Source organism: Platichthys flesus, chromosome 17 (genome assembly GCF_949316205.1).
Source record: "Platichthys flesus chromosome 17, fPlaFle2.1, whole genome shotgun sequence".
NCBI classification, from domain to species: Eukaryota; Metazoa; Chordata; class Actinopteri; order Pleuronectiformes; family Pleuronectidae; genus Platichthys; species Platichthys flesus.
Genome location: NC_084961.1, coordinates 6,090,051 through 6,111,157, shown reverse-complemented (window position 1 = coordinate 6,111,157; position 21,107 = coordinate 6,090,051). Strand labels below are relative to the sequence as shown.

Genomic DNA, 21,107 nt, shown 5'->3' with positions numbered 1-21,107 from the left:
TTGCAAAGCATTTCCCAACGTTTATAAAAGCAGGGGGAAGAAACATGGCAGACGTTTTCAAGTGATGGGAGTAAAGGTGGAAGGTCTGGGGATAAACCGTGGAGAGGTTTATAGAGAATGGGTAAATATGAAAAAAGGTGATCCTCTTCAATTTGTCTGCAGCCAGGGAGGACAGAGGTGGTGGAGGAAACCGGTGATGAGTCCCGGTGGTGTAATAGCGATAGAGGAGAGTTGCAGTGTCGGCCTCTTCACACAACTGGCTCAGCACTTGTTTCCCCCTCGATCCTCCATTTTGGATCGAAACGCTGTAAATCGGGCCGTTGATTGCGGCGTTAACTCAATCAGTGGCCACTCGCAGGAGATAGTGTGTTTGTGTGTGTGCGTGTGTGTGTGTGTCTGTGTGTGTGTGTGAATGCATGTGCGTGTGTAATGGGTGCCGTTGTCTTTTGTGTGCATGCGTGCATCCACGAGTAATGAGTTTAGGTGCTGAGGTAAAGAGAAAAAACCGCGTAGCTTAGCTTGTCCCCTGCCAGGGACCGGAGAGGATGAGTCTTGTCGATGGTAAACAGAAGACTGGTGAATGGCATTCTACCTCACGCCATTTCGTGCATCGCTGGCTTATCGTCCTGATGAGGCTGAGGTTGATTACCCAGAGAGTGTTTTTTTTAAGGGCATCAATGACAAAGCCATGCTGACCTCATCTCTAATGAGAGACAACAATACAAACCCGGCGCCCGCGGTACCTGTACAATATTGTAATTTCGATTAAAAGTTCAACAAATGATGTTTTCGTCTGAGCCATTGATGAAGAAAAATAATAAACAATGCACACGCACATAAAGAACAACATCGTGCCGTCAATTAGACCGAGATTAGTTACTGTGGGTGTAGGGAGAGAGAGAGTCTGAGCAGCGACAAGAGCATTTATGCAGAAGTCGATTCTTTCAATTAAATTATCCTGACTCCGCGCTGCTATTTTTGACACTGAAAAGCTCTGTTCAAAATTGCTTTGTAGATATTTGAGCACATAAACCAAGAGGGGGAAGGAAAGCTCAGGAAATCTTGGCAAGAAATTAAATCCGGAGAAAGAAAAATCTGCTCAAATAAAGCAGAGAACGTCAGAAGATAACATTTTCATTTCCCACTGATGTTATTCTGTAACAGTGAGCACTGACAGCTGCTGATATATAGATTCACATCAGATCCACGAAGAGCTGAAAGCCACAAGTGTCTCGTTCTCCACAGTCAGAAGTTATTTCTGGGATTTGGACGATGTCGTCAAAAAGCAACCACTTGTCTCTCTCAGCTGCTCTTAATGGATTTGATTTTTTTCTGGAGAACAGTTGGAGCCTGTGGCAGTAACGTGAGGCGAACCCACAGCAGAAGAAACAGCACTGACTTCAGACTGAGGGATACCTCTGTGGATTCAGACTCCTCACACCCATTCATGTCGGGAGGAAAAAAAATGAAACAAATACAGTTGTACTAGTTTTATTTTTCCTTATAAGTCAGCCCATGTGTCTGATTTCACTTTAAAGCAAACAGAACCTATCACACAGGACCAGGAGTCTTATTCTACAAAGGACATTGGTTCGGTTTCATTTGAGGCTTTGATTGACATCAGTGGTGAGCAATGTGAAGGAAACTTTCTAATTTTCGTGGTTTCAATCGACTGCATCATGATGTTTTTTACTTATAGATTTACAGCAGGTCGTAGAAAATGCTTTGTTTCTGTCCGCTGCATGTTTCTAAGTGTTTTTAGCTGTAGTGCTACGTTGCCATTGTTATTTATTGATACAGGCGTTATTCTCCAAAGACCCTTTTTAGCGCTGATGTGAAAGGTGCAGCGGTGCTATCTTTGTCTCCGTCTCCCTCACTCGCTCTTCCTCTCTCCCCCTCTTTCTCTCGGCCTCCCCTGGCAGCCTTCGACAGCTTGTGCAGCCCTTGCTAACTAGCTGTGCACTCCCACTCATAGGAAAATGATGATGAGACAGCGAAAAAACCACCACGGAGACAATGCACGGCCGAAAAGGGGGGGGGGGGGGTTGCAGGCTGCAGGAATAGAGAGACAACAGCAGAATGAGAGCCATCAGTCTTTTTTTATGCACTTTTACCACACATGTGTTCATCCCTGGGGGAGCACTATGTCTCTGTCTCGCCCTCTGCCTCCTTTTCCATCCCTTTCTTCATTGTCATCATTCAGTGCATTCTCCTCTCCTCCCCTCCTCCCCCCAACGTCACTTATTAAATCTTATTATCACCCTCTTCCTCTGTCTCTCTTCTCATCCTCTCGCCTCCCGTTCCTCTCTGGCCTGCAACCCTTCTGTCTTGTCCCACTAAGTGGACTGCTTATATACCAGTATACACCTAGCGGGACCCCCCCCCCCCCCCCCGCCTCTTCTCACCCTGCCAGCCTGTTCTTCTCACTCCACCCTATTAGTCGTCTTTCCTCCTGCACCATCTTACCTCCTCTTTTTCCTGCAGAATAAAATTCTCTCTCCTGCTTCCCCTAGCGCTGACATTTACCTTATTATTTAGGTTATTTCCTCCCATCCATAATCTATAGAGAATAGGGGGTTTAAGCTGGAGCCAACCCAAGCAGACATTGGGCAGGAGGAGGCGTACACCCTGCACAGGTCGCCAGCTTATCGTAGGGTCAACACACAGAGACAGACAGCCATTAATACCTACTGACCAACAAATCTCCAATTAATCTGAATTAACCAGTCCAAGGAATTTAACATGACGGACATGAACACATTTTGGACAGTGGATTCAATACAAGAAGCAAACTGAAGAGTGTGAGCTGTGAGCTACCTTTCTCCACATATCAAGCTGGGTTCAGACATTCACAGATACTCTTCTTCTCCAGAGGATGTGAACTCAAATGTCAGAATGAGAAGCGCCGGACTTTCTCCTTTCTCCTATAGTAAAATAATTCTGCAGAAATTCAGGAGAAGTCGATAAGAGAACAGGGCAGGGGATCATAGTGAGTGAGTGGGGGGGAATTGATGATGCTTGAAACACGCAAAAGAACAAAAAACAGAAGCGGTGTCTCACATGCAGACGACTCAGACGAGGATGTCCAGGGAGATTGTGTTGATGAGAGCTGACGCTGGTGTCTGTGTGTTGTCAAAAGAAATCACATGATCTCCGCAGCGGAGTTAAAACGTCACTTCCTGCCTCCGCCTCCTGCTCCCGGCGGCTCCACCTCCCGCCTGAATGATGAAGAGGATTTGTTGTTGTTGTGAACGTGTCTGTGCAGAGACCCTCTGTGTGCGAAAGGCAAGTGTGAAAGTAGCCGGTTCTCTGGACTTTACCCGCAGGTCATGTCTGAAAACATCCTTTTGACTCACTGATGAATAAATAAACCTGACGAATATATGTATATATATATATATATATATATATATAATTGTTGCAGGCCTGCACTCATTCCCTGCTTTTGGATTCAAGGCACGTGGATGCACCAAATAATCCATGATTGCCCATTACAGAGGCCTCGTGTACATGTTCACTGTTACATGTTCCTGTCTCGGCAGCCAATAAATCTTGAGAACCAATGCAGTGATGGTGGATTAGCTGCATTTGTTTTAGTGTCTCAGTGCGTTTCTTCCATAAATTATATGACACAAACACACACACACACAAACACAGACACACACCCTGCTTCCTTGCGTAGCACATCTTCTCACCCCTTTCTCATTTCTCAACTTTCCACATTCAGTCTTCTCCTCGCACGTTTTCATATTTCATCTCCTATCTATTTACCATTCCACAGCCATTGTACCTCTTTATCTAGCCCTACCTCTCCTCCCCGATCTCAAACTTCCTCCCCTTGCCTACCACCAACCACCCCCCCCCCTCTCTAAATATAGTCCCTTTGAAGTGGTGGCTGTGTTGTCTCTTCTCGCAACACTGCAAGACAAAAGTCTGTCATCTCACATCTGAGCAGCAGGGATAGAGAGCGCCGATAAGATTGATGGCCCAGAAAAGAAAGAGACCCTGGTTAAGAGAACTGATATTCATCTGCCTCAGCATGTGTGTAAATGAAGGGAAGAGGTGCAGATGAAAAGGAGGAGGGGAGTGGAGGAGAGGATCCAGAAAGAGGAGCAGTTGTAACGCTGCAGCGATAAAGATGGCGAGACGGCGAGAGAGAGGTGGAGAGAGAGAGAAAGCCGGAGAGGTGTTATGACATTTATGATCCTCATTTTGTAATTGAATAGTAATCCCTCTGGAGGCCTGACCTAGTAACGTATTGTTACGTATACGTTTGCACGAGCTGTGTGTATACGTGTTTGTGTGTGCTGGCACAGTGTGTACATAGTGAGGGGTGCTTGTGAGTGTTTGTGTGTGTGTGTGTATGTACCCCTTTGTATGTGTGTAACAGAAAAAAATGTGTAAGAGAGAAAAGACAACCAGGAAGAGGAGGAATAAAAATGAGTGCAGAGGAAAAGAGGAGGGAGATTTGCTCCTTGAACTCACTACAGCACAATACCTCCACCTACTGGTGCACTCGAGTCATTACAGCTAGTTGGTGCAGGTTACACATCACTGCAGCCAAGGACAATTCCCATCTCATCAGCTCACCTGCAGGAGCCCTTCTAATGACTTCTACTTTGTCTAATTACTGATTGTGTAATGAACATAATAAGTATACTCAGTGTTGAAAACAGTGAGGATCACAGCGGGGGGGCTTGAAAGGGAAATCATACCACATCATCGTCTCAGGGTTATACTGTGCCCTCATGTACGTCACACACACACACAGAGACACACACACACACACACACTCAACTTGGCCTGTACCTGTTAATACTCACTGCCTCCTCGTCCATCAGTGGTGGTTTTCCAGGAGGAGGAAGTGGGGGGGTGTGTGGCTTGGTGCATCATCATGTGCGCCCCTGTGCAGGCCCACTTCCCCAGCGGCCCCTGGCATACATCGCCCACGACAGGTTCTCCTTCCGCCTCAGTGACCTGGCCTGCAGTGGGCTCAGGGGGGGGGGGAGACAAGAGTGCAGATTATCGCTCTCAGTGCCGCGGGCTCCAGTGAGACTGTGTGTGTTTTTTTATATGGGGGGGGGGGCTGAAGGTGTAGGAGTCTATCTCTTGAAGAAGAAGGATTACAGCTCTCTGGCCTCGTTGTGTTGCTGTTGTGATTCCTGTCGAGGTGAAAAGGTCAAGTCATCGATTAGCTGGTCAATATTTGTGTTTTTAGTGATTTATGACATTTTTCACAAGCAGTGATATTGTCTCAAATGTGAGGATTTGCACGGCATTATAAAGTAAAGACAACTTCATTTGTTACTTATGTCCATGTCGATATTATACTGATGGAACAATGGTTTTTCTGATCATAAAGATGTGATTAAAGAAATATTACTCCCACTTTCGGTTTTCTTTTGTTTTACACTCACTCTCCAGCTTCACTTCCTCCCATTGTTCAGCTTCCTGCCACTTCCCTCACACACACCTGCCCGTCATCGCTCACCCAGTATGAAAACACCTGCTCACACAGCGCTCGCTGCCAGATGAGCTGTGTCTCCATTCAGGGGCGGCTTCCTTCTGAGGCTGCAGTTTAAGTCCGGCTGTGTCACAGCGGTGAAACTGTGCCGTTCCCGTTTCGAAGGCTTTAAATGTAGTGGAGTCTTTAGTCTTTCCATCGCAGAGAAGCTAAGACTCTAATGAGGGGGGGGGGGCAAGGAGGCAAGCGGCAAGACAGCCAATGTTTCAGTGCCATGTTTTAACCAAACTGAACAAGTATAAAACCAAGGTAGAGTGAAAACCTTCTCTGTAGGACGGCCTCATTTCAGTTCGGTCCAGGCGGCTCACGATGACCACTTCCTTACAGCGCCTCCCTGAATTGAGACACAGTCATCTCTGTTCTTTCCAGCATTTACTCCTCCTTTGTATGTGACAATAATATATTTACATACATACACTGGATTCCTGTGTGGGACATCTGTCTGCATTAAAACTGACATTGTTGATTGGACCTCTTGAGTCTTGGCCTGATTCCTGTTCTGAGTGTCTGTCCTTGGTCCAGTCATCACAACACACTGTCTTGAGAGAGCTCAATCTGGAGATAGATTCCAGTTCGATAGCTGCTGAAGGTTTACCTGTGAACATCTCTTCAGCTTAGTTTATATATTACACCCTGTTTGTTTGTAAAGTGTTGAATTGACCAGTTGCAGTTATTTCCTTTAATCTGGTTTCTGAATTAATCTCATGCTGATGATGAAACTGAAAGATTGAAAAAAACATATTTCTTTGAATAAAACAATTGATTATTTGCATCCCTTACTTTCCTTATTAAATTTGTTCCACATACTTAATTCTCCATCTTTTCTGTGTATTTTGAAACCAGGCTACGAAGGGAGGGCTACACGGTGCAGGTCAGCGTCAACGACTACCTGGACATCTACTGCCCGCACTACAACACCAGCCAGCGAGGGACGCTGGAGCGCGTCACAGCCGAGCAGTACATCCTCTACATGGTCAGCTACCGCGGCTACCGCACCTGTGACCCCCAGCTGGGCTTCAAACGCTGGGAGTGCAACCGGCCCCACGCGCCTCACGCACCCATCAAGTTCTCTGAGAAGTTCCAGCGCTACAGCGCCTTCTCGCTGGGCTACGAGTTCACCGTGGGCCAGGAGTACTACTACATCTGTGAGTCAGCCAGTTGGGATGATGCATAGAAGAGTGTGCTGCACATTTAATATCTTAAAGGCTCAGTGTGTAGGATTTATTGGTATGTTATACCTCTCCTTTCGCCCTCTCCCTTTCTGAACACGCTTTCAGACATGCACAGTCAGTCACAATGACATTTCGAAAAACTCTTGGTGATAAGTGCCAATGCCAGTGCTGGTGTTATGTAAACCGCAGAAGTCACTGCTCTCCTGAATCTTCTGGACATTTCCCTGTTGTTGTAAAAACACACCTGACTTGGAAACTCCTGCTGCTTCATATGAAAAACCTCACTGGCCCTCAGGTGAACCAGTTTCCACTCTGGACCAAACCTGGAAACCATAACTTTGTGGAAAAGAACCTCTTCCAATGCATTTAAATCGTTCTTATCCTCATTCCAAAGTAGGAAACAAGTCACTTCTTAATTACAGGTGATAGAACACTAATGAAAACATGATCATGAACACTATTTTTAATACCAATAGCTGATTCCTGCACACTGGGCCTTTATATCTGAGATTATAAGAAGGGGGATGTCTCCTCAGCTGCTGTCACCCACTTTGTCAGAGTGTGAGTGTTTGTAATGGATTCTGAGAGTTCAGCTGAGGACAGGCTGCTGCTGATTTGCAGCGCTGCACTTTAAACAGCTGACCGTCCAGGGCGTTGTTTCCTGCAGAGGTCACAGGGTTGACCTGTGTGTGTCTTTGTGTGTTTGTGTGTGTGTGTTGCAGCCACGCCCACCCACCACCATGGCCACAGCTGCCTGAGACTGAGGGTCTACGTCTGCTGCTCCACCGGTGAGACCTAATAACTCTGCCCCCCCCCCGGTTTCTCCTACTCATTTAGCACAGTTTCCTCTTCTTTCTGTGTCACTTTGTCTCTACCCCCCCCCCCCCCGCTCTCTTTGTGTCTCCCAAGTGTACAAAACACACAGAGAAACAAAGACAAAGAGGTAGAGAGAGAATAAACCAAGATCTGACTGTCATCTCTCTCTCTCTCTCTCTCTCTCTCTCTCTCTCTCTCTCTCTCTCTCTACTGTCTCTGCGAGGTTTTGATGATGGCATCTTCTCCCTGGCAGCGGCGCTTTGAGCCTAATGCCTTAATGTTGCTCTGTCTCGGCTCTATTACAGTAATGCTCGATCTCTCTCTGTGAATGACACGCTCTCGTGAAGACGTAGAAAAAAAGACGAACAACAGGTAGAGCTCGAGAGATGCAGCTCCTTTCGGCCCACCTTCCCTTTATCTCTCCCTCTGTCACTCTCCATCCTCCTCTTCCTCTGCTCTCTTGACCATCTCCCCCCTCCTCCTCCTCCTCTTCATCCCTCGCTGTCTATCTCCTCTCCACTTGTTCTGGCTCTCCTGATGCCTGCTGCTCTGTATAGAGTGTGTGTTATTTTTACCCTGGTAGCCGGCTCTCTCCCCTGCAGCCCTCTGATCGGGCAGCTCGGCGCTGAAAGCCTCCCCCTCTCCCCTGACCTTGTCAGCACTAATACATCCCACACTTAGGCTAGTGTCAGCCCCTGTGTACACATCACCTTAACACCAACACCACCCCCCCATGCCAGTGTCACGGCTAATCTATTGATGTGTCTGCCACGTTTTGCTTTCGTGTGTGTTTGTGTTCAATCGCCGTGTGTGTGTGTGTGTTTGTTCGAGCTTGACCATGTGTGTGTGTGTGTCTGTGTTACTTTGTCAGCTGTAGATTTAACGCGTGCACGTGTTCGCGCATGAATGTCTGCGGTTGCATTCAGACGGTTTACCGTTCCCAGCCTCTGCCCGGCGAGGTCAGTTTAACAGCTTGCCGTCAGGCGCGCTGTTGATTTCTGCCGCCCCCGGAAAACCTTTTTTCATTCTCTCTCAGCGCGTCTCGGCACCTCGAACCTCACAAGATAAGAAAGAGATGTGAATATTCATGACACATGCTTTTCATCACTCAGTGCGCATCCTCCTCCGCCAAGGCCCAACAGGCTCCTCAAGAAACCACATTTACATTCACCGGATCCAGACTTTTTCGTCTGGATGTGCATCAAATTGCACACACTCATGAATATCAGTCCCCTCAAGATGTCTGATGTCCTGAATTATTATCTGAGAAATTAACCCAAGTGTTTAAAAGTTAAAGAAAGTGCAGAAACTTTACAGGGTTCTTCCCTGACCCGATCATCCGCCTTCCTCGCAATTTCGTGGAAGACGAACTCCGGAATTCCCAATTTGATGTATATTCTCTAGTATTCATGTCTAAATTTGTCCCTAACAGTCAAAACAAACACAGATGTAAACATAACAATTTTGAAGGCTGAACCCCAAACCTCTCTTTCGGTGTTAATTAATTGCTGACACTGTAAAATCTCTTTGAATGTCGTCTCAGTCTGCAGCAGAATCACAGGCAGACATATTTAGTTCCCCAAGGCGGAGACACATGCCCATCAGCAAACCCACGCGTCATTCATTCATGTGTAATGTGACAGCGCTCGACTAGACGAACAGTAAATGTAACAATGGTTTCTATCTCCAGCTGGAGGCCTGGTTTCACAGTCCAGACTCTCAGTGGCAGGGACCCACTCACTCCTGTGTTCTGCTATGACTGTACACTATTTAACTGTGCCTGAAATATACATTGATATTTAAATGGGGTCTTCGCTGACTTCTTTATCCCCTTTGCTTTTATTTCCCACTCCTCGTTGTTTCTCTCTCTCTCTCTCTCTCTCTCTCTCTCTCTCTCTCTCTCTCTCTCTCTCTCTCTCTCTCTCTCTCTCTCTCTGTCTTCCTGTGTGTGTATCTGCTGCGTCTCTCAGTCTCCCAGGCAGACGACGACTCCAGTCAGACTTCTCCCGACTACACGGTCAGGCCGAACATCAAAATACACAACCTCGGTGAGTGACTGGACATTTGTTTCTGTGTTGCTGAAAAGGAGCCGCCGCCAATTCCCGGATGCTGGTCAATATTTGGCTGTGGCTGCAAAGCTTGATTTGTGCACCAATCATTGTGGAAGGGAACCAACCATTTGTTAGTTTCTATTTTTTGTATGACCGGAAAAAAAGAAAATCCTCGGGCCATAGCTGATTGATGAGCAGAGCCTTTATTTTCTGCTCTGGGAGTTGTGCAATAAGGAGGAGGATCATGAACACTGCAAATGTAGTGATTCAGCAGCACAGACAGACACGTACATCCTCAAATGAACCAAACACAATAGATAAAACCTCCCCTGTGCAACATTAAAGTCTAATTTCAGCTTATTACAACTTGGGTCCTATTTTCATATTTACTCTAAAGCAGTTATGGTTCTGATACCAACATTATTATACAGTTTAGTCGGTTTCATCATGAACTTCAGTGTTTCCCTCTTTGAGTTGCATTATTGAATTGACGTAGGGTACTAGGAATGGGGACACAGACGTCACACCATCATCCCTGCTCTCTGACAATGTCACATCATGCGTTTTCTGCTCGAATCAGCAAAAAGCAATTCGGCATTTCAGCGCTCACACTGTACTTTCAGCAGGAAATGCATTTTCTAGCTGTTTTTAAATGAGCTGCACACAGTGAGGCAGTCGAACAAAGACTAGGGTCTGTAAACTATCAGGATCAGCAGCGTGTGGTTCACCTTTGTTTTCTCTTAAACGTCCAGTGGGTTTTTTTAAGACCTTTATCTCACATCTTTTATTATCCATTCGACATTAGTGGTGTATCTACCATCCCTGATCTCAGATATTAACCTGAGGTGAGTAAGGTCTCATTAGTGATAAGGAGGAGGCAAAACTACAGTCCAACTAAGTAGATAAGCAATAACAAACCAGAATGATCCTTTTAAATGCAATCTTCTCCAAAGTGCAGCACACTTACACCAACACACATACATACATTCCTGTTCCTCCACACACATGCCACAAGGTCAGCAGAGGTCTTTTCAGGAATGAATGGCCCGTGTTTACCTAAGGAGAAAGCATGTCAGCCAGAGAGTCAATTGTGCAGCTGAGTGGTTATGTAAACCCTCCATTTCTCTTTCTCCTCCTCCGTCCTCATCTCAAACAAAAGCCTCTTGCCGGGAATCATTTAGCACGCTTGTTTGCGGGAGCTGCAGGCAGCGTGTGACGAGGGCTAAGAGACTGTGACCTGTCTGAGATGGAAACTGAGACCAGCCGAGTCAGAGGGGAGGGAGCGAGAGAGAGATAGAGAGCAGGAAAGTGAGAAAATAGAAGAGAGGGACTGAAGGGGGGGGGGGGGGGGGGGGGGGCAGACGTAGTTCACAGACAAAGATAGAGAAAGTGAGATAGAGAGAGTCTGAGAGATAAAAGAGAGGACGGGGGCCGTGAAAGAGAAATGCAGCGGGAGACAGTCTGACAGAGAGAGGGACAGATAAGGCCGAGAGAAAGAGGAGAGATGGGCCGGAAAACAGATATAAAAGTGAGAGTGGGGGCAGAGAAAAGGGGAGAGAGGAGGCAGAGGAAGAAAGAGGAGCTCGGTGGTGGGCGAGTTGCTCAGCAGTAACTCAGGCTGGAGCTTACGTAGAACTTAAAAACCACACACACAGGCAGGGAATCATAAAAGAAGCACAGCCTCTAGCGTTGTGATGCATTTTGCTGATACATTTGGAGGGATAACAAAATCAGGACGCACACACACTCTCTCACACAGACACACACACACACACACACACACAAAGAACCTGATGGCCCCACTGACCGCTGGACACCCACTCTCTTACTCACCCTCAGGACCAGACCAGCCCACAGACTGGCTGAGCATCAACAAAGCTTCCCCCTCTCTCTCTCTCTCTCTCTCTCTCTCTCTCTCTCTCTCTCTCTCTCTCTCTCTCTCTCTCTCTCTCTCTCTCGTCCTCGTAACTTTATTATTAGCTTTGCACCTACGTCACATTTTACCTAAGCACAGCGTTGAGGATGATTCCTACACGTTTTCTCACTGAGTTGAAGGGATAGTTCACGCAAAAAGGAAAATTCACTCATCATATACCCACCTCTATGCTGGAGGAGGGGTGGGTGAAGTGTTCGAATCCAGAAAAAATATTTTTGGAGTTTCAAAGAACGGTGCTGCAGCCCAAACTAATAAAATGGAAGTAACTGGGAAACAATGACATCCACGTGTCCTTAAGCCCCGACATTCAAAATCGACTTGAGATAGCATCATTTACACCAAAACACATGTTTTAGCCTAAATGTCCTCAGATATTCTTCTCCTGGAGTCTACATACAGATGCATTGGAGCTCACCCTGACCTTTGACATCTTGAGATCTAATCAGTTCATCTTTAAGCCAAACTTTGGAGAAATTCCCTAAAGGCAGATTTTAGATATCATGTTCGAGAGGCCAGAAGATGTGAACATGTGCACTTAATTGTAAATCATCGGAGCTCCTGAGAAGTGGAACTAGTTGTGAATTGGAAGGCTACAGCAGCCTTAACCTTTGACCTTTGTCCACTCAAATCTAATCACCTCATCCTCGAGTCCAACTGAAGGTTTGTATCAAACTGGAGGAACTTCCCTTTTTGGGGTTTTCAAGATATGGTGTTCACAAGAGTGGGAGGGACAGGCGGCTCGAAAACATGTCGGCTGCCTCCAGGTGTCATAATGAACTGGAGTCAAGGTTTAAGTGTGACTTGACTTGTCTCTCTGTTTTTTTATTGTCTTTTTACCACACAACTCTATTGTGCTTCTAAATGTTTTCAACATAACTTACGAGAAGCAGAGATTAGTTACGGCTGAGCATCTTCTAGCAAACTGCTCACAGCGTATATATCCACTAATGTGGATTCAGAATGTGTCCTGCTGCTTCCTGCTTGAATTAATCATGGCTTGATTGTTTCCTGCATCAAAGCTTAGTATACTGCACGTTTTTCCATCTGTGACACATTCGCCCGTCAGACACCGGCCTCTTATATTGAATGTCTGCTGGAGCCGTGTTCAGGTCGAAGCCTGAAACATAAATCAGGCATCGGACCAGCAAACAGACATTAGCATGATTGGTGCTTTGTTATGAGAAGATTTTATCAGAATCTGTCATAATTCAACATGAAAACCTAAAGACTAGGTAATATTATTTCAATATGTGAAGCCGACATAATCAGTGACCAGAAGAACTGCGGTGCACGCAGAGGCTGGAGCCGTGCTGTAGGGGCCACAGGTTCGATTCTGACTCAGCCCTTTGCTCCCCCCCTGGACAATGCTCCAGCAATAAAGGCAAAATGCCCCAAAAAATTTAAAATATACTGGGTGCTGATTATTTTTTTTTTTTTTTATTCAATATTATTAGAACAGCACTGCACATAAGGTCAAGAACTTAAATATTTTGGAGAAACTAAACAGTTTCCAAAATAAAACAGATTTCTAGTCTCTGCTTATCTACATTTTCCCTTAATTCAATAAATTGTGTTCATGTTTAAGTTATTTTTGAATTGAGGGAGGTTATTTCATTCTGTTTTGTTTGGATCACTCAATAGAAAGTGACGTATCCATGGGATCTTCATTTTTGACCCAGTGGACCAGTTCTGATGAACCGTTTCTCTTACTGGTGGAAATCTGCACCACTGAGCATTGATCTATTTACGTTTCTGAACATATTGTAGATGTGGGCGTTGAATCAGACGCCTGAAACCGGAAAATGTTATGTATATAGTATTGTGTTTGATTTATGATTTTAATTAAATTAAGCTATATTTAATTCAATCTTTTTCTTATTTTAAACTTAACACCAGTGCTTTCTACTGATTCTTTTTACTAGTCCATGTTCCTCTCTAGACACACTGGGCTTTGATTCCTCAGGTTGTAATGGAATAAAATACCAGTGCCTTGTGACTTCACCTGAATGTTTCCTAAACCACTCCAGTACAAATCTCCCACTGTAACTGAGAGCATCGTCTCGTTCTCGCCTCGTGCTCGATGGTCATGGGCGTGCGATGAAAAGGTTTGCTCTGGCATTACGTTATCGATCGGCAGGCGTTAAGGGACAGAAAATAAGCTGCCTGAAAATCCTCCCATCTCTCCCACTGACCTGTGGAGCTGTAATGGTTCATGATGGGTCCTTCTCCTCGTGTTGTTTACACCTCACTGCAGAGTCGGCCATCTTTGCGGTGCGGGTTGGCTCAAGTGTTTATCCGACCAGACACTCTTCCCCCTCTCATCGACAGTCTAGTGCCGGTGTTTTTTTTTATCTCACTGTAAACGCCTTGGGCGGTTTCACCGTGGACAGGAGGGCTGCCCTAGCATGCTCGCCTGTTGTTGTGCGGTACACAGAGTGTGTTCAGAAATTGATTGCCGTATCCCACGATTGTGTTGTGATGTTAAGTGTGGTAGCGAGGACCTTTTGATAGCTTGTTATGGCCTGAGGCGCCTGACGTCCTCCATATTCATCTTGCAAGGGCAGCCTCCCCTAAATAACAAGGGCTTTGAAGAGGTGCATATTGTGCAGCTTCGGGATTGTCAAAGCTGTTGGCACTGACAAAAACAAGTGTGGAAGAGTCTGTGCACGGAGCTGTGGAGTTGTTTGTGCAAAGATAAAGAAGAGGCAGCCTCCTCTTCTTCAGGGACAGAGTCTGGTCAGAGTCTGTACATTTAACATTTGAGAGAAATGCACCGATCGACCTGTAGGTGCCACGTGAGTCAGTGCTGCTTCATATCATCCCTGCTGCCTTCACTCAGTGTTTTCTGTTCGAGGTCACCGGGCCGGTGTGAATGTCAGTGTCGTGTGACGGCTGACAGGCAGACGCCTCGTGTTCCTTAAGCGCGACAGTGACGCGGGCTCCAGTCTCACGCGACCAGCACAAACCAGACGGACCAGACGGTTCACTCCCGAGACGGAGGAAAACAAAATTCCGTACATTCGCCAAACGTCAGCTGTCATGTGGTTGCTGTCTCTGTCTGTTGTCTTTTGTCTCCTTCTTTGTATCTTCTTGTCGCCGCTTAGTCTCATTATATTCTGCAAATTACAAACAAACTAACTTTAACTTCATAGTGGAACCGAATCTTTTATAAACAACCTGCTGCCTTAATTTGATGTGTAAGCCTGGTGGCTGAATGGTGGTGGTGCATCCTCCACGGCAGCTCACAGATAAAGGGCCAAAGAATAAAAACATCCCAGTGATTTTGTTGTTGACAAAATGTTGACTAGAGTTTTAATACCATCCATTAATTCATATATAATATAACGTTTATTCTGTAAAGGGGTCTCAACTGCCAGCGGATTCCAGGGCCAAGAGAGCGAAAATGGAAAGTCTCCAATTAACCCAATCTGCATGTCTTTGGACACTAAATGGACTGTATTTAAATAAATGCGCAGTAATTATGTAGCACTTCTCTAGGGCCTTCGACCACTCAAAGCTCTTTACAGTACAAGTTGTATTCACCCATTCATTCCTGCAGCACTTCAGAAAGAGAACTGGAGGTTGACAGAGCTTTTACATCGCAGTAAAAGTTTTTCTCAGGAGATATATATCCTTTCCTGTACTTGAAAAGTATTTTCAAGTATTTTCTCCTCTCTCCGGTGTCATTTTAAGATGTTAAAACGAAACCATTCCCTAAAAACACAATTTTTTTTAAATCACTGTGTCTCGAGGCTTAAAACTCCTCCATTATCCGAGCCTTTCACTTCCATCCCTCTTTTGTGAGTGTCTGGCATCAGAAGGAAAATTGCAGCTTTCTTCTGCACTTAGTTCGATTACTTGATGGAGGAAGGAAAACAGGTTTTGCTCTTAACGTCTCGCTGCAGTCGGCCCGGCCTGTCCTAGAAACTCTGATGTATTTGTAAGCAACACAGCTAAGAGTGGTTTGTTTATTTGTGTTTTATTTTGGCGGGTAATAACCCTCTAGATATAATGGGAAACATTACGTCCAAACAGAACATAATGACTCGCTTTAATCCACCCTTTTTTTTTTCACCCAATATCACTAAATGTGTCCTCGCAGCTCTTTCTCCATCTTCCCCCCCTCACAGCTAATGTTCTGTTGTGTCTAATCAATGGCACGGCCGCGGTAATTTGGTTTGATTGAAATCCCTCTAGGATAAAAACATTGCTGGTGTGAATAGAGGAGTACATGGGGGGGACGGGGGGGGGGGGACAGTAACATTTATAATTTCCCTTCCCGCGGGGGGGGAAATGGCCATATGTAGCAGTGCTGATGATAATTGGTGGTTTGTTGATAATTGCATCATGTCTCTTTCTCTGCATATGTTAAAAGAGGATTTGCATGCATCACACACACTGCCTTTGAGATTGATGAATTAATAATGGAGTAATGGTTGGTTTCCTTCTGTCTGGCGCGCACTCACTATCTCTCTGGCTCTTTTACGCTCACTTCGTTTTCTCACTTTCTTCTTGTTTTTTCCCCCCCTCCATCTGTGTCTCTCTCTTTCTCTCCCTTTCTCTCTCTTTCCTTCTCTGCAGATGAATTCAATCCGGAAGTTCCCAAGCTGGAGAAAAGCGTCAGCGGCAGCAGCCAATCACGTGACCGCCTTCTCCTCACGATGGCGATGCTGCTCCTGTCGTCCGCGCTCTTGTCCTAGCGTCGCGCGGAGTGACGCTTCACGCACAGCCTTGTCCAAAGGGCTTCGTATCCACCTCTACACCGCGAGTTATCCCACGGAATCACAGACGTGAATCTGGAACAGAACCACAATCGAAAACCCTTATATTTAACTTTTACGGAACTCAGAGGAGACAGGAGAGGCCTTTTTTTTGTTGCTGTCATATTTACTCTCCGTGTGTTGTTGGACGTTATTATCATATGAATACCGCAGCAGTTTCCATGCAGGTGCCACAACATTGGCGATTCAGAAACAGGACTTCTGTGCTGCCGTTGTGCCCGACAGGCTAGGGGGAGAAATTGGACTTGTAATGAGTTGGATGTAGACGACACTCTCTTAATGTAGCGTGGATATCAAACCACCTGAGGAGTTTAAGAAGGTGGCACATGTAACAGGAGCTGACTTTGCGGTGGATCTTTTGGGCCTCGGACCTCGGGACCACTCCGCTTTGATGTGGGGCGAGGAGCGAGCTGGACTCGGTGGAACTGAGCTGATCTCACCTGGACGTTGCAGGATATTCATATAATCAGTGAGTGATGAGAACGGCCGCCACTGTCCCGGACACAGAGGAATGTTTTCACACCGGAGCGAGGGAGGTGTCAGTAAAAAGAGCCCAAGGTGTTTCTTAAAATAAAAAAAATTCAAATGGGAAGGGGAGAGACTTTGCGAGGATTTCCACCGGCCTTTCAAGAATCCATTTTCTCCAGACGCCAGAAACACCCCCGGCTTTGTGATAGGTGCCGATGCGAAGCCTGCATTTCTTAGAAGATAGCGAGTTCCCTCCGAGAACTAGTCCTTGGTCTGCGTTTCCTGCCTTCACACAACCCCCGAGAAAAATGCAGACCCTGGACCAGTGATTCGATGGCACTTCGACGTGGTAGCTGTGTTAGACGTGTGTTTTTGTTCGGACGCATTTACCCTCAGCACTCGCCGTAGACTCTCCCGATGTCAGATGTTTCCTCACTCGCAGCCAGACGCCCAGAACGCGCCGCTAATTTACAATCCTTAAAAAAACCTCTCTAGGTAGCAAGTTCCCTTTCAATCCGCAGACATCCCCCCCGCCCCATCCAGTCCTTTTCCACACCATTACAGCAGTGGCGGTCACCATCGAAGCGACCCCATACAGTCGCCAGCGTGCGGCAGGTGCCTGAGGAGAAATAGTGCTTTGAGTCTCAAAGTAACGCTGCCGCCATTTTATAATAATATAACGGGGGAAAAAAACAAAGCAGAAAAAAAAAACAAACACGTGTGAATGTGCAAATAGAGTGTCACTTTTTTATATTGTAATACCGGACAATGTAGGCTGGCAGTAATCAGATTACAATGTTGTGCTTTCATAAATTGATTTCCTTTTACAAATGTATTTATTTTAACATTCAAATATATTATTTATCTACCTAATTTATGAGTGTGCATTTGTAGGCCTTTGCTCAAGAAGCTCTCGTGCCATTTTTCTATTCTTTTTTTTTTTATTTTTAAATGGTGGAATTTTTACTGCAGCAGTTTTTGCTTGTGTAGATAAATAGTCGGATGTAATTCAGCCTGACGCAGAGAGGAGGGTTATTGGTTTTGACTAATCAGTGGGGGACATACACTCAGTTACACTACTCTCATGTAACAGATACTGCAAACCACATCATGTTGCTGAGGACCATGTCACAGCCCAACTGTGAACGCACCAGACAGACGATTGGTGACGGGAGGGCGGCGTTAACTCGAGTGCTGCCATTGTGAAACGAAGGAGTCTGCATTGTAATGTACATTTATAACACATGCCGGTTGTGGAATGTGCGTGTGTGTGTGTGTGTGTGTGTGTGCACAAGTGTGTATGAGTGTGCGTGTGTGTGTAGGAGTGCAAGCAAGAAAAAAGAAAAAAACATATGCGTGCACAGTCGTGTGCGTATGTATGTAGAATGTGTTTGTTCCGCGCTTTTTCAAGTATGTGGCATTTAGACATGTTGGACCCGTCAAGGAGTCGTCTGTAGGATCTGAATATGCAAGTGTGTATGAGAGGATGTGCTCTACTGTATTGTTAGTTCACGGGGGGGAGGGGCGGGGAAGCGGATGAAAAGCATTTACTGACGTTGGAGACAACCACGAGAAAAATGTGTTTACCTTCGACAAGAATGAATAAAAAATATTTAAAAAAACTGTAAATTGAACCAAGAATGATTAAAAACGATGCCAATTAAAATGTTTTTGCAAATTTAATTGTGTGAGTTTATTTATTATTTGCACGACAAAGTGTTTCTCCGCACAGTTTTTCTTTTCCCTTCCTCTGTCTGCCCTTTCTTTATCTCAACATCGACTCCTTCACCTTCACTCGCCCTGCAACTGTTGTTTGTTTTTCCTGAACACTACTCGAAAGCAGCCCTCTCTCTCTCTCTCCCTCTCTCACACTCCACTCGTAGACACGTCGGTTTTGAGCAGACATGCAAACAGACAGTAATCGTGCTGCACATATTCTCAGAGTAAAACTATCACCCTTTCGTACACAGCCCCTCCTCAAGGCCCCTCGCTTCGGAGTCACAAACACCTCCTCCGCCGTAAAACCTAATGACAGCTCGGGGGTGAAGTCGCTGCTGCACATCACATATTCTATCCTTCTCTTTTTTCCCCCCAAAGAAAGAGAAGAGAAAACACCTGCGAGCCGTTCATGTCTCCACAAATCTGTCTCCCCACGTCGCTCTGCTTTCCCTTGGCCCCTGTCAGCTTCCTTCTGATCTCTGAAGGCGGAACAGAGAGAAGCTGACAACGGGGAGGGACACGGGTCTCAGATGCACTAGAGTCCACGTCAGGAGGGGACACAGGGGCCAGATAAGATTAAGTCTTTGATGTCTTTGATGATCAGGCCTGAAGTCTCAAAGAACGGTCGAGGTGATTCGGCTGTTGGCCCTGAGGTTTTTCACTTCCAGACCCCGGTCAAATTATATCAGGAAGTGTGTGTGTGTGTGTGTGTGTGTGTGTGTGTGTGTGTATATGTGTGTGTATGTGTGTGTGTGTGTATGCAGAGGGCTAGCGCCAAGAATCTTTCGGAGTTAATTAAATGTATTCTTACGTGATTGACGACTAACTTGACATAATGTGAGTCGCACTTCACCAGCGAAGTGATAACGTCCATTAATGCCTGTTTCACAGCTGTTTGGCTCCTGTGTGAGGCTGCAGCTCCTGATTCTCTCTGACATTTGTGCATTTAGCCGACAGTCTGATAATTGCTGAGTATTACATTAGGTCTTGGCTTACAGTCCCTCTGCCAACTTATAGGTTTGGACTTGCACTTAAACGTTTCAGTGTTCTGACACCGGGAAACAGTGGAAGGGTTTTAGCTCCTGCTCCCGGGCCTGAGTTGACAACTTAAACAGGCTTTTTAAATTTGTTTTTTTCCTGCAGAAAATGGGGCCTGCTGAGTTCTTGGCAGTGAGGATGTTATGCAAGGGATTAAACAACATTATACCTAAAACTCCCTGTCTGGGAAAGTTCACGTTTTGCTTTTGCCTAAATGAATCATTAATTGGTCTGCTTGTCATTCAAATGATGGCACCGGAGAGTTGCCGGTAGCGCTCACTGAGCCGCTGACACTCGGATTCCACCGGGAGAGAGATATCCAAGTGCCTCGTCCAGCTCTCTAACCGAGGAAGACATTCCATTAGGCAAAGGAGATGACCTCTTCTACGTTTGGAGACATATTATCATTTTCTGAATCATTCACTGTGAGATAAGCCATCTGTAGCATGAGCAGGCCCGGCGCCGCTGAGAAGAATTCCCCTGACAAGCCGCACCGTCTGGCCCAAACAATGAAACAGATGCTTTCTCCTCTGAGAACTTGTTACAGCTCACGACATCAATGAGACAATCAAAGAGTGCTGCCTTCGAGTGCTCCTTGGGAACTTCCAATTCTAGGTTGGGAGTTTTAAAAAATGAGTTGTGGCTCATTAAAAATGCCTCTGGCTGGAAAATGATATTAAAATCAATACCTGTTTGTTTATTTTCTTTTGTGTTTTTCTTTTATAAGAATAATCCCCAAAGAAATGTGAGGTGTTTTTGTCCAGAAGCAACTTCTTTGCCTTCACATGCCCTCAAATCAGGGATTGCTCAACAGCGAATACTCCGAGGCAGGAGGAGCAGAACCACCCACCCTCTGATTGACGACCAACCTGTGCAACCCTTCGTGGCAGAAGTTGTACAATTTATGACAATTGCTTGGAAAACAGATGTCAAGATGACACTAAATGCTCCTCACTTCACAATCCTCACTCAGATTGTGTTTGTGATATATGTATTTCTTGGAAAGCTTGAAATAAAGAGCCGCCTGAAGAGACAAGCTCTGTTCTGCCTGTGCTCATTTTAAGTCTTTCTCTTTGCATTATCTCTGACCTGTTGTGGGAACCCTGCTTCCACACTTTTGTCATGGATTTCTCAACTGCACTTTATTGAATTTTCTTTCTCTCTTCTAGACAAAAATATAGCACCATGGGAAACATCTCTACCAGGTTACATGCTGTCAAATAGGAGCTGGAATATTTCACTAGGAGAAGTGAAACCAAATGTTCTGCTCTCCTCCCATAGGTGTCGCCAAAGCTTTCTTCCACTCTGTGATTGTGCTGGTGAAGCAGGATGAAACAGATAGCGACGGGACATGTGAAAAACATTATGCAAGAGATTTACGAAGTCTATCTGCCCATAAGATAAAGATTGAATTCGGCAAAACACACAGTTGATTTATATAATAGATGTGGTCTGTGCAGTCTGGACAGATTTAGCTGTATTTGCTCATCCAAGGAGAACCGAATTATGGGTTAAGCTGCTGAAGTTCAGTGGGAGCGAAATTTAATATCTCCCCCAAAACTCATTCAGGGAAGTTTAGTGTGACATCATGACAACCCGGGT

General features: G+C 45.6%; 1 protein-coding gene across 1 annotated transcript; it reads left to right on the top strand.

The window, feature by feature from the left end:
* The first annotated feature begins 580 nt into the window (after positions 1 to 580).
* On the top strand, positions 581 to 16,312 carry LOC133972713 (ephrin-A3-like). Its single transcript, XM_062410279.1, has 5 exons — positions 581 to 732; positions 6,368 to 6,669; positions 7,419 to 7,484; positions 9,483 to 9,560; positions 16,081 to 16,312. The coding sequence occupies exons 1-5, from the start codon at positions 581 to 583 to the stop codon at positions 16,197 to 16,199; spliced, it is 717 nt and encodes a 238-aa protein (XP_062266263.1). The 3' UTR covers positions 16,200 to 16,312.
* Positions 16,313 to 21,107: the final 4,795 nt, after the last annotated feature.